General features: G+C 54.0%; 5 protein-coding genes across 5 annotated transcripts; 2 read left to right on the top strand and 3 right to left on the bottom strand.

Annotated features, from left to right (window-relative positions):
• Nucleotides 1-237: 237 nt before the first annotated feature.
• On the bottom strand, nucleotides 238-1,752 carry N7474_003228 (telomere maintenance protein PBP2; the record flags this gene model as incomplete). The annotated part of the gene is made up of 3 exons (XM_057194643.1): nucleotides 238-260; nucleotides 315-1,203; nucleotides 1,255-1,752. The coding sequence occupies 3 exons, from the start codon at nucleotides 1,750-1,752 to the stop codon at nucleotides 238-240; spliced, it is 1,410 nt and encodes a 469-aa protein (XP_057055998.1).
• A 697-nt stretch (nucleotides 1,753-2,449) lies between these two features.
• Nucleotides 2,450-3,560, top strand: N7474_003227 (uncharacterized protein; the record flags this gene model as incomplete). The annotated part of the gene is made up of 2 exons (XM_057194642.1): nucleotides 2,450-2,635; nucleotides 2,694-3,560. The coding sequence occupies 2 exons, from the start codon at nucleotides 2,450-2,452 to the stop codon at nucleotides 3,558-3,560; spliced, it is 1,053 nt and encodes a 350-aa protein (XP_057055997.1).
• Nucleotides 3,561-3,796: 236 nt separating this feature from the next.
• On the bottom strand, nucleotides 3,797-8,473 carry N7474_003226 (uncharacterized protein; the record flags this gene model as incomplete). Its single annotated transcript, XM_057194641.1, has 4 exons — nucleotides 3,797-4,335; nucleotides 4,389-4,467; nucleotides 4,526-8,076; nucleotides 8,143-8,473. 4 exons carry the CDS (start codon nucleotides 8,471-8,473, stop codon nucleotides 3,797-3,799), a joined length of 4,500 nt encoding a protein of 1,499 aa, XP_057055996.1.
• A 452-nt stretch (nucleotides 8,474-8,925) lies between these two features.
• Nucleotides 8,926-11,006, top strand: N7474_003225 (putative Kelch repeats protein; the record flags this gene model as incomplete). The annotated part of the gene is made up of 2 exons (XM_057194640.1): nucleotides 8,926-9,370; nucleotides 9,427-11,006. 2 exons carry the CDS (start codon nucleotides 8,926-8,928, stop codon nucleotides 11,004-11,006), a joined length of 2,025 nt encoding a protein of 674 aa, XP_057055995.1.
• Nucleotides 11,007-11,113: 107 nt separating this feature from the next.
• N7474_003224 (pyridoxal phosphate-dependent decarboxylase family protein) lies at nucleotides 11,114-12,622 on the bottom strand (the record flags this gene model as incomplete). Its single annotated transcript, XM_057194639.1, has 1 exon — nucleotides 11,114-12,622. The coding sequence occupies one exon, from the start codon at nucleotides 12,620-12,622 to the stop codon at nucleotides 11,114-11,116; it is 1,509 nt and encodes a 502-aa protein (XP_057055994.1).
• Between the last annotated feature and the right edge of the window lie 116 nt (nucleotides 12,623-12,738).

Below are 12,738 nucleotides of genomic sequence, written 5' to 3'. Positions count from 1 at the left end.
GGATGATGGATAATAAAATATGGGTAGAAAAATGACAAAACTACTGCTTCGGGTTGAAAAGATCAGATCTCACTATTAGGACGCAAAGGGTCGGATCGCTGGCCTCAGATAAGATACAACAAGAAGGTGAAAAGAAGACACACTCCGTGGGGAAAATGATCAGAAACGAAAAAAAACATAGACCACCGTGAGCTTTTATGGAAGAAACGAGAGCAAACCTATATCTCCACGATCCCATCAGACTCGGTGCTTCTCGCTTTCTGGAGGGAAGTTAGCATGGACTCATATCATAGACAGGGAATAAAGACACGTACCCAGTCGCGAGTACAGCATGTACAGAGCCATCTGGTTGCACTCCTGGGTACCGGTGATAGTGACCAGACGCTCATTGCTGCTCTCTTGGGGCTCATTGATTTTGATAACGCTGCCACTCAGATGACGGATCTCGTTGATCTTGGCGCCGCCCTTGCCGATGATGGCTCCGACCATGTCGTTAGGGATATAGATCTGCTGGGTCAGTGGCTGGCCGGGCATGGCGCCGCCCACTGGAGCTTGGGGAGCTTGCTGTGGGGCACCGCGGTTGGGGCTCGGCTGCGGGCCAGCAGTGTAGGGCGCGGGCTGGTGAGGACCAGCTCCGGCATAAGGAGTGTGCGGGGCAGCGCCATAAGGCATTGCCGGCTGGCCCACGGGAGTGGGAGCAGGCTGGCCGTGCATGTAGGGGACACCGTAGGCGCCGGCTTGGGCGCGGTTGGGGTGCGGGTGGTGTCGCTTGAAGGTGTCCGGGTGGCCGTACTGGCCGCCGGCCGGCTGGGGAACGTATGGAACCACTTGCATGCCGCCGGGCACGGCGCCAGCAGGACCGCCGCTGCGGGTGGCGTAGGCTGAAGCCGCGGGACCGCCGAAACGCTCTGTCAGCTGCTCAACCAGGGTGACTGCGACGTAGTAGGTAGCAATGTGCACGGCATCGGCCACGCCGAGAATGACCAGGGAACGCTCGGTGGAGAGCGGAAGGCAGGCGTCGGAGGCGTTGAGCCGCGCACCGGACGCCTCCTGGATCTCACGGATGCGACTGCCACCTTTGCCGATGATGGAGCCGATGAGAATATGCGGCATTAGCAAACGCAGGGGGTACGTCTTGGACTGGGCAGTGGAAGGGGCATCGAGGGGTTCAGTGTTCAGGGTACGGATGATAAGACCAAACGCCTGGATGTCCTGTTAGATGGAATCAAGACAAAGAAGAGTAGAGAGACTTACCTTGGCAACGGCATCCTGGGGGCCGCTCACGGTCAAGATACGCTCCACGGCACCCCGTGAATAATCGCTGACGGTGCACTTGGCACCCGACAGACGACGGATCTGGGACACGTTCTCACCTCCCTTTCCAATGACGGTAGCTGCCTCCGGGCTGGAGATTACGGCACGAATATGCACCCAATTCGTCTCATCCTGGGGTGGACCCTGCTGATCGGATTGGGAGCCGGCGCGATCCCCATGCGAGGCAGTCGACTGAATAGGCTGGGTCTCGGTGCTAGGGCCCTTGCCATTGGGCGCGTCAGGGACGACGGTGTCTTCCTGGGCATCCTTCGAACCATCGACGGCGGGGATCTTCTCGGTCTCGGCGTCACCGTCGTTCCGGACTACTTTGTCCAACGCGGGACGCTTGGCCTCGGGCTGGTCGTTGGGGCCCGAGGGCGAAGACGGGTCCTCAAGAGGACGCTTGGTCGACTGCAGGTTGGTTGGAGAAGCCGACATGGTCGTTCACAGGGCTGTTTGTGCTTTGATTCTTTACGTGAAAGGTCGAAGGTGTGTCAAAAATGACAATCTGCTTTCTTCTTGAATGATGATCGTTTTATGTACACCAGAGGTTCTGAAGAAAACTTGCTGGTGCTGGCGGTGGACGGGAGAGGGAGAATCTGGTGCTTTTTGAGGTGCTGGAAGGGAGTGCCGTGACGGAACGGGAAGAAGTGCAGGTCAGGATAAGCAGATAGCAGCGTGAAGGGTGACGGGTGTCCGGTGCAGATGTGCGGAAAGGGTATGAGGCGGAGGGTATTGAGTGAGGGTGATGAAAGCCGTGACGAAAGCGACGATAAGAGAAGGGAAAAAGAGATGACCGGAATGTAGGAAATCGGGTAGGGAAGATGTTCAAGCTGCGGCGGTACTGGGCCTGGTGTACCACTGAAACCTCAGGGCTGGAGGGGCGGGGGAAGAGTGCTGGAGAAGAGGGCTGAGACGGCCGAGCAGGGACGGAGACAGGGAAAGGAGAAGATGTAACGGGCCACGAAAACCGAAGTGAATACCTGGACAGACGTCGCAGAAGAAAAGACGACGTGGAGGTGACAAGAACTCAGGAGAGTCACGTGCGCCACTAGGAGTCAGTCACGTGCCCTGTGCCACTCTACGCGGTGTTTGTGTTTCGTCTGTGATTGTACTGAGCACTTCCAGCAGGACAATGGATGTGGCTGAAGAGACTGTGAAGAAGGTCCAGCAGTTTGTCAATAACCGCCAGGATGCAGAGGCTGAGTATGTCAAAGAGCCCCTCAGCGCAACGACTCTGCAAGCCTATACTCGAAGGCTAGATGCGACGCTGCAATCACTGCAAGAGCAAGTTCGACGCCAAGAGGAAGAATTGAAAAAGGTATTTCCAACCCATCTGCGAGACCTGCAGAGCTGTGATAGCTAACACTGCATCCAAGCTGCGAGAATCCAACTCCTTTGAAGTCTCCAATGCAGACACAGATCCGTGGGAACGCGTCTCACAAGCGCGCAGAGCCAAGAAGGCGTATGATTCACTGCTGCAGTCCGAGGATGAGCTTCCGGACGCGCAGTCACCGATTCCCTCACTACTGGCCATTGGAGAGACCACCCAGCTCATCAAGGACAGCAAGGTCTCGGTCCGAGTGACAGCCGAGAAACTGTCTGCTGACCGTGAGCGCCTGCGCATCGAGGACGCCAACCTGCGCGACTCTCGCTCGATAGCCAGCGGGCTGCGCGAGCGGATCAAGCGAATCCGCGACGACAATGCGCGGAAGGAAGAACAGACGCCGTCGCAGGTGGCACGGGAACAAGTCGCGCAGCAGAAAAAGAAGAACAAGCAGCTCGACCGTGCGTCGACTGATCTCAAGGCCTCGTTGGATAAGTTCGTGGACGAAACGCTTGCGCCCATGCTTGCCGCTGAGGACCTTGGCGGGCCGACAGTCGGCGATGCTCTGGAGGTGTCGGATGCTACTCTGCGGGCGGGATATACGGCACATGGGAAACCAAAGAAACCAAAGCAGTCGGCCGAGGAAGAGGATGGCGGGCAGCAGCGGATCGATCAATTTGTGCGCCGCAGTACAACCAATGGAGACAATGATGCCCCTCCCACGAACAAACGGCAAGCAGCAGCCACAGAAATGCATTCTCTACTTGACGCGCTGCTGGAAAGCGGCATCTCCTATGTCGAGGTCCCGCGCGACTCGGCCGCCTCCAGGTTTTTGGTGAGGGCTAAAGTGGCCCAATTCCATCCACGGGATGCACGACGCCTGCGGTTGATCGATTTTGGGCGCTCCCTTGGAGATTGAGTGGGCGACTTAGGGACTAATGAGATAAATTCAACCCTGGTATTCTGGATATCTATTGTCTGTATTTCATAGCATCGAAGAAATGAACCAAATAATGAACCCCACGCTATGAAACCATGTGTGCTAGTACGCAAATGAAATCGGTTCACTGGAGGAAACGCCTACAGAATGCTTCGCGCTGAAAACGCCCAATCAAAACATCATCCACCTCGACAAGAAACAGGCTCAGATAGGCATCATGGCAATGGTGGACTTTGGTGTCTTGGATTTGGCCGTTGTCTTTCGGGGCGCAGAGCTGCCTCTCGGGGCACGATCACCAGTCTTGGCTCTGGATTTTGGAGCCTTTGCCTTCCAGCCACCCGACGAGCCATTCTTCCGTCGTGTCGGCCGCTTGCTGGGCTGACGTTTGCGAGACCGAGCACCACCAGAAACTGTGGAACCAGGATCAACATCACCACCCGAGTCGTAGCCTGGAGACGGCGGAGGGGGAAATAGCGACTGGTGATGTCGCCGGTGGTATTATTGTTCACAGGGGTATCCAGATCGAAAGCCGAGGGGTCATCCCCAAAAAGATCATCGTCGCTGTATTCGTCGCTGCTACTGAGATTGATAACGTTGTGATGGTTCGGATCCGGAACGATGCCATTGGTCTCCTCTTCTTGTTTCAATTCGTGGTACCGCCGTTTGGCATTCTCCACCAATCTGAGCATCTTGTGTCCATAGCGCTTCACCTTGTCTTGGTCGATGCCTGGGAGGGCAGATAGCTCCGACAGATCTACAGAATGATCAGTTTCGACGCAACGCCTACAGGGGCAGAATGTTATTTACCTTTGGGGAATGATATGGCCATCTCGCGCAGCAAATGGTCAGGGAACGGCTGGCAGCGTAGACCCTTTTCAACGACGATCTGTTGAGTATGTTAGCATTTCCATGGAGCTGTTAAAACAACCAAAAGAGCCTCTTACATCTTGTAGGTACCGCTTGGCAGTCACCTCAAAATCCTCAGCGACAGCTCGGTGAAGGTGGTCCAGCTGATCCATCTTTTGGTCTCTGGTAATCGGAGGCCCTAATTCGCGGGTTTTCTGTGCACTCGGTTTCCCAGCGACTCGAAGCGGCTCGAATCCATCACTCTCGTCATCCTCTGAATAATGGTCCGCTTGCACAGTGGGTTTCTTGAAGCGGGCGGCGCGGCGATCATTTGCCGACTGAATGGGCGAAGAAACCATTGTCGACTGCGGATAGCCTTGGGTACTTTTGGCAGTCGCCGGCTTCTGCGCTGGCCGAGCCGCCTTGGTCTTGCCATTCGGAGAGACGCGAACCTGTAATTTCATCTGACGCCGACCAGACTCGAAATCTGCAGCCCGTCGTCCGAGCCTGACATATTGAGTGGCAAAACCTTTCCCGTTCATGACATTTTCTTCAGCGAGCGCATCTTCGCCGAGCAAGCGGTAAAAGAGTCGTTCTGCTTCACCCCGGTCCAGATCAGAGCCATTTCCATACCATGGGATCTGCTTGTGTGATGCGTTTTTGGCCCTCTTCAGCTCTCCTCGAAGTAGATCGACACAGTAAAGCATTGTAACCCTTTCTGCCAATTCTTCCTGGAAGTGCCGCACAATTTTAATAGCCGAGGATGCGTGCTGGGAGAAATCTTGAACCTCAAACACCAAGTCAGACTTGCAATTGTCACAAGAGGAGCCACAGTCTTCTCGACGGAAGTATTCATTGAAATAGGCCAGGACCTGAACTCGTCGACAGTCACTGCGATTCTCACAAAACTGAACAACATTCCGAAGCATGTGTTTCTGACGTGCTTTCTGCTCGAAACTGCCGTCTCCATCATCGATCATGCGCTTGAGCGTGGCCGTGTCTCCGTAGCTATAGTAGAGGTAGCAGCCTGAGCGCTTCCCATCTCTGCCGGCACGACCGGTTTCCTGGTAGTACCCTTCTAAACTCTTCGGAATGCTGTGGTGGACGACGAATCGAACATCCGGCTTGTCAATTCCCATCCCAAAAGCAATGGTTGCGACAATAACATGACACCTGCCCATCTGCCATTCATTCTGCACTCTCGCTTTTTCGTCGGGTTTCATTGCTGCGTGGTAATGCTTGGCCTTGATCTTGTAGTTGTCATTCAGATCTTTGGCAACTTTTTCGCAAGTCATCCGTGAGAGACAGTAAATGATGCCGCACTGATTTCGATAAGATCTCGTAATGGTTTCTGCAATGCTGGCGAGCGTCGCGTCGTTCTTCCCCTTGGCCCGCACCTCGTAGGTCAAGTTCGGGCGGTTGAAGCTCTGCAAAAACACCTCGCACCCAGTCATCTGGAGGTTGTGTATGACGTCCACCTTCACATTCTCCGTGGCGGTTGCAGTCAAGGCCATAACTGGAACACCTGGGAATTTGGCGCGAATTTCTCCAAGCTCTTTGTAATCGGGTCGGAAGTCATGGCCCCATTGACTAACACAGTGGGCTTCATCGATGACAATGCGTGCGAGTTTCTGCCTGCGGTGAAGCTTCTCCAGTGCTCTCACCAAGACCGTGCTTTTGTTGATCATCTCCGGCGTTATATAAAGTAACTCCATACCGTCACCCCCTTCATTGGAAAGTTGGCTGATGATCCACTGGCGTTCATTCTTATCCGACTCTCCATTGATCAAGAAAGCGTTGATGTTCAATTTGTGCAAGTGGGACACTTGGTCCTGCATCAAACTGAGAAGTGGGGAGATGACAATGGTTACTCCCGTCGTGCGGCCACTGGTGACAACAGCAGGAAGTTGATAGCACAGGGACTTTCCGCCACCAGTGGGCATCAAGACGAATGTGTCTTTGCCAGCAAGAGTTGCATCCACCGCTTCGAGCTGATTTGGACGGAACCCTCGGAGGTGGAATCGGTCCTTGAGGACCGTCCGCACTTCGTGAGACCATTGGTGGTTAGACCAAAAGGCGCTGCGGCCGGGGGACTTCTTGACCGTTGGCGCCCGCGGGGTATTGCCAGACGTTTCTGCAAAGACTTTGCGGGGTTGGGATTCTCGTTCGCGGACTGGCGCGGAGTGGTCCTCAAAGCTGGCTGCTGCTTCAAGTATGTCGTCGTCACCAGCATCCCAATCGAATTCGTCAAGGTCCATGTTATCGAGCGGTGGGGATCCCATGTTTCGAGATATGCAGCCATTGTCATAGTCGAACAGGCTGGTATCCACGTTTGTCTCTTTGGCTTGCATGAAGGATGACTGGCTCTTACGGGGTGTCGACGGTTTGAAAGTGGTCCGTGATGAAGAGGCCGGTTGCGAGGGTCGACTGAAACTTGTGTCTGGAACACAACTCACTGGTCGAGTGGGCTCCTTGTGAGAACTTTGCAACGGCGAGTCAGAGTATGTAACCCGCGAGCCCGTTATGGACTCGAACAAATTGGCCTGGGGAAGAAGACTACAGATCCTTGTCTCGATCTGCTCGAGTTCTGTCTCAACCGCTCGACTTGATGCAAGCTGCTCTGGCATAGTTGTTGGGTCAAGGCCTTGAGAGATGGCGGTCATGAGCGTTCGCTTGAGGCCCTCCCTGCGAGATATGCAGTCATTGTGCGCATCTCGTTCTGTTTGTAAACATTCAATGGCCTGAATCTGGGTAACCAGCGTTTTGTTCTCGGCAATGAGTTCCGGGGCAGGTCGGCCTTCCATTGCCTGCTGGTAAACGACCTCGGCATTCTTTTGCAGAGTATTCTTCCCCTGCGTAAGGGATTGCACGAGGGAGTCCGGCGGAAGAGCCAAGAACCTTACAAGATCCTCGGGTTTCTCTTGAGAGCTTGACTGCTTCGGCCACGGGGTTGGTTGCGGAGCGCTAGAGTCTTTGGCGACCACAATTGTCTTTACCTGGTCTGACGAGTGTGGGCGTGGCAGTGGTTTGCGGGATGTGTCTCCAGGCAATGCACTTGCCGAAGGTCCGTTGGGTGCCCCATTGCCGGTTGGGATAACCTCTGGAAGTTTTGGGTATGATATGGCATCCGCCATCATCTCATCGTCTTCGTCGATACCATCAATCCAACTGTCGAATGGATCATCCTCATCGTCAGAATCCGCAATCTCCCGCTTTCTATGGCTTCGTGGAGGAGCAGGAGAGCCCGTCTGAGGTGCTTCCACTGTACTGGAAGAACTGGTTTTGCCAGCTGTACGGGAGACTGACGGGGAATAGCCGTTGGAGTGTGGCGCTCTGTCCGCCTTCGAGGGTGTCCGCACTTTCGACGCGTGCTTTGATGGCGATAAGAGATCTGACTTGTACTCGTCGCTCTTCCGTTTCTTTCCTCGTTTCTCGACAGGCGTCGCGCGTGATACGGCCTCCTCGGTCCATAGTCGACGAGGTTCTCCAAACTCGGTTTTGGCCAAAGCCCGCTCAACATCTCCCGTCAAGTCAATTGACTCGACGGGGCCAAATGGCGAGTCTCCACCAAATTCAGGCTCTGACCGAAGAGGTGTCGCTTTAGAACGGCTTTTCTTGTAGGACGAGGATGGCGGCTCATGTTTGCTTCCTGATCGTCACACGCGTTTGTTAGTTTGTTCATATCCATTCGAGGTTGTCGTCATTCGCAACTCACCTTGGACGGCACTGGTCTGTTTCGGTGGAGACTTTTTTCTGGATGTTGACGGTGTCTTCTGTGGGAGAGAGTCGGGGCGGCTGAGCATGCGAGGTTTGCTGGCAGACTCGGGAGCAAAGAGCAGTCGTGCCATTGTTTCGTCCGTAGTTACATCGTCGACGTCGTCCAGAAGATCGTCATCAAGGAGGCCTAGCTCGTCGGCGGGCGGCGTGGGTTGCTGCGACACGCGATCTTCAACACGCGGGTGGGTGTCCGGAGCCAAAGACGGGTACAAGGATGGTCCTCGATTTAGCAGCCATTTAAGATGAACAGCCAAGTTATTCTTCGTCATAGAGGCGGGTGTCGTTCATGGCTGAAGCTTTTCCCCTGGTAGCCGGTCGGTGTGTTCAAGCAAGCAAGCAAGAGGGCGAACAAACGCACTCGGTCTCGCGACAAACACGGGTCGCGTCGAGACACGTGGGCGGTGTGATGGGGACTATGTAGACGGGCTTGGACTGAAATGAAACAAACACCTTGGACGAATGCAGTTTATATTCATAGTCCTTTATATTTCTTCTCCTTGGATTTCTTCGGCTGGAATATTATATCTCCATGTACTTATTCATATTTCATCTGGTCCAATTTGTCGCATACAGGATGTGGACTAGCCGATATGCGATAAGAAGCGACTGTGGGGATCCGACATTTTTTGCCCCGCGATAACCAGCGACTCTGAAAGATTCGAAGCACCTCCAATTCGCCTCGGACAACCCTGTACAGGCTGGGCCAGCTCCGACAGTCAACATGGGCAAGAAAAACAAGAAGTCTGCCGAACACAAGGACCGGGTTGCGGCGAAGCAATCCAAGAAGACCGCGCAGAAGGAAAAGAAGTCGAAAGCCAAGGGCCGCGATGCAGACAGCGACGCCGAGGACGCGGACCTGGACGCGATCCTCGCCCAGTACGCCGAGGAACAGGCCAAGTTTCTGAAAGTCACCGAGGTTGTGTCGGAACCTCCCGTGGCCCGGTCCTCTGCCACGGTGCTTGCGTCTCCGTCCAACCGGAACGAGCTGCTGCTTTTTGGCGGCGAGTACTATGACGGCACACATGCGACATTTTTCAACAACCTGTTTATATACAACCTTGATCGTGACGAATGGAAAGAGGTTACGAGCCCCAACAGCCCGCTTCCGCGCAGTGGACATGCGTGGTGTCGAGGAGGGAATACCGGAGGTGTATATCTGTTCGGAGGTATGAAAATATGCTTCTGGATAGTTAAGACATATAATGATCTGACTACGAAACAGGAGAGTTTTCGTCACCCAAGCAAGGCACCTTCTACCACTACAACGACTTCTGGCACCTGGATCCTGCAACCAGAGAATGGTCTCGTCTCGAGACCAAGGGCAAGGGTCCTCCGGCTAGAAGCGGCCACCGGATGACTTACTACAAGAACTACATTATCTTGTTCGGCGGATTTCAAGATACGTCTCAGCAGACCAAGTATTTGCAGGACTTGTGGATATATGATTGCCAGAAATACACCTGGTTCAATCCCACATTGACCATAGCCTCACAAAAGCCCGATCCCCGCTCCTCCTTTTCTCTCTTGCCCCACGAAACTGGTGCTGTTCTGTACGGGGGATATTCTCGCGTCAAAGCAGCAGCCGGAGGTGCTGGCGGAAAACAGGTCAAGGGACAACCTCAGCGCATGACGCTGCGGCCCATGGTCCACCAAGACACCTGGTTTCTTCGCATCACACCCGCCGCGGCGGATGCACCTATGTCCGTCGGGCCAACTGTGCGCTGGGAGCGGAGGAAGAAGCCCGCCAACACTCCGAATCCCGCACGTGCAGGCTCTACCATGGCTTACCACAAGGGGCGTGGGATCATGTTTGGTGGTGTCCATGACGTGGAACTTACAGAGGAAGGCATTGACAGCGAGTTCTTTGACACGCTGTTTGCATGGAACACCGACCGGAATCGTTTCTTTCCGTTGAGTTTGCGCCGTTCGCGGGCGCCAGGCAAGAAACAGCAAGCGAACCAGGCCATGAAATCTCGTAACCGCGGCAAGGCCGATGAGGAGGAGCTCTTGAAGAATTTGAAAGCTCTAGAGGCCAAGGGCGTGTTTGCGAATGATGAGGACGACGTGGATGAGTCAATGCAGCTGAATACGCCCAAGGTTGATGAGCCTGTCGAGCCTGCGAAGCCTGCTGTGATCCGTTTCGAGATGCCGCATAGGCGGTTCAATGCCCAGTTAGCAGTGCAAGAAGACACGCTCTTTATCTTTGGTGGGACCTTTGAAAAAGGTGATCGTGAATTCACCTTTAATGACATGTACTCGATCGATCTGGTCAAGATGGACGGTGTCAAAGAGATTTTCTTCCGTGAGCCTGAGAACTGGGGTCTTATGGATGAAGAAGATAGCGATGAGGAAATGGACGAGGACGAAGAAGAAGACGGCATGGACGAGGATGAGGAAGACGATACTATGTCTCTTGATATATCGTCGCCCGCCCCAACAGAGGTGACAGTTCCTTCTGTTACTCAGGAATTGGAACAGCTCGAGGTGGAAGAGCAAGACGCAGGCCCCGACGACAGCAGACCACTTCCTCGTCCCTTTGAAAATCTGCGAGAGTTCTTCAGTCGCACTTCGGAAGAGTGGCAGAAGTTTTTGATCGAGACGATGAAGCATAAGGGAGATTCTGCTGAAAAGACAGTCAAGGAGCTCCGCAAGGCTGCGTTTGATATGGCGGAAGAGAAATGGTGGGATAGCCGTGAAGAGATCACCGCGCTCGAGGATGAGCAGGAGGCTGCCGGTATTGGTGAAGTGGTCAGCATGGCAGACCGAACAGAGAATATGGGAGGCGCCGGTCGTCGTCGGTGATCCAATAGTACATGGAGAGAAAATACCTTGGAGTACGTATTGGGTGCATTTTATATACTAGGACAAATATACTCCGTCATGTTGATCTATACATTTCACGAGTTGCATTATATGGCCACTTTATCCAGAACCGAAGTCACCAACGCAAAGTCCCGCTGCTCAGAGACTCTCCAATTCGAGATTGCAATCCGACAAGCCGGCATTCCCTGCCAGCTGGTGCCTGAGACAAACATCTTGGAGGTGGCATTGATCCTCGCCCCAAGCTCACGATTCAAAGCGTCATCTTTAGCACGGAACAAAACACTCATGTATGTCTGATCCAGCAACTCAGGCTTGGATCCGGATTGAGGCAAAGCCGTGTACTGCGGATGATCATAAATCCAGCCATTAATCATCCTTGCCAATCGAATCTGACGCTCTAGCATCTCGCGATACCCTTCTTTCCCATACGCAAGCAGAGACGCATAGACAGGCAATGCCCTGAACCGGCGCGAGTTCTCGATCCCAATATTGAGCGGCGACGGAATAGTAGGCCCGCTTGAGCTCCCAGCCGTCAAGTAGGCTGCGTTCGCATTTTGGAAGACCTGGGCGCCGAGGTCGGGGTGCTTGCAGAAGAAAAACCCGCAGTCGTAGGGAACATTCAGCAGCTTGTGTCCATCGCCGGTAATCGAGTCGGCTAGTTCCATGCCCTCGCCTCCCTTTTTAATGGTTGAAAACTCGGGCATGTCGTTCAACACTCGGGAGAAGATGCCAAAGGCTGCGTCTACATGCAACCAAGAGCCGTACTTATCACACAGCTGACGGATTTGACTGAGGTCCTCTAGACCGGTTGTTGCAAAGCGGCCGGTGTTCACTTCTCCACAGGAGACAGCCACGATACTAGCCTTATCGGTTCTTGCTAGTTCCGCTTCGAGCCGCTCCATATCAAAATGAAGGGGATTATCTGCGCGACAAATGTTGTGCACATTTGAACGACCAATGCCTAGCACACCCGCTGCCTTGACCAGAGACGAGTGCGGCAGTGTTGAAAGGACTTGAACCCCAGAGAGTCCCAGTGCCTGCAAGACTTCGAACAAGCCGTCTTCTGCTGCACTTTTCACTAGGCTCGCTTTCTTCTCTGCGGCCTTTGTAAGAACATATTCCCGGCCACAGGCTAGACCGAGGATATTGCTCGCCGTGGCACCCGTAGTAAAAGTGCCATTGTGCCAAACTGGACGATCGAGCTTCAAGAGATCAAGAACCAAACCAAGGGCATTGAACTCGACATCGGTCACGATGGAGTGATTCGAGAGATGCACTTGGACATTCTGGTCGTAGGCTGAGACAACGTTATCCGCGAACAGCGCTGCAGGTGTAACCCCGCCGGTGACGAAGCCGTAGTAATTGGGGCTGATGCTGCCGGCGTTGAACGCAGGCACAATGTCTTGGATGATGTGTTCTTGGATGGACTCAAACCCGACACCGGTGTCTGGTAGTGTAGTCGGAAGAGAAGCCCTGGCGTGAGCTAATTCGTCGGCGCTGGGCAACACGCCGGACTGCCAGGGCCCCTGTGCGGCTTCCCATAAATCCCGGAGGACTTTGTCTGGAGGTGAGATGAGTTCATTTGTGGGATCCATGGTCTGTATAATTATTTGTGAAAAGATAGCAGGAAATCAGTGTCGATTTATAGGTCTTGACTCAGCGAGCTGACATGGCGTAGATGCTGTTGAATTGCACAATCCGGCTGGACTTG

This window comes from Penicillium riverlandense (genome assembly GCF_028828495.1).
Source record: "Penicillium riverlandense strain IBT 135883 chromosome Unknown utg000002l_segment0_segment0, whole genome shotgun sequence".
Classification (NCBI taxonomy): domain Eukaryota; kingdom Fungi; phylum Ascomycota; class Eurotiomycetes; order Eurotiales; family Aspergillaceae; genus Penicillium; species Penicillium riverlandense.
The sequence above is the reverse complement of the archived record's forward strand: the minus strand, read 5'-3'. Positions and strand labels throughout refer to the sequence as shown.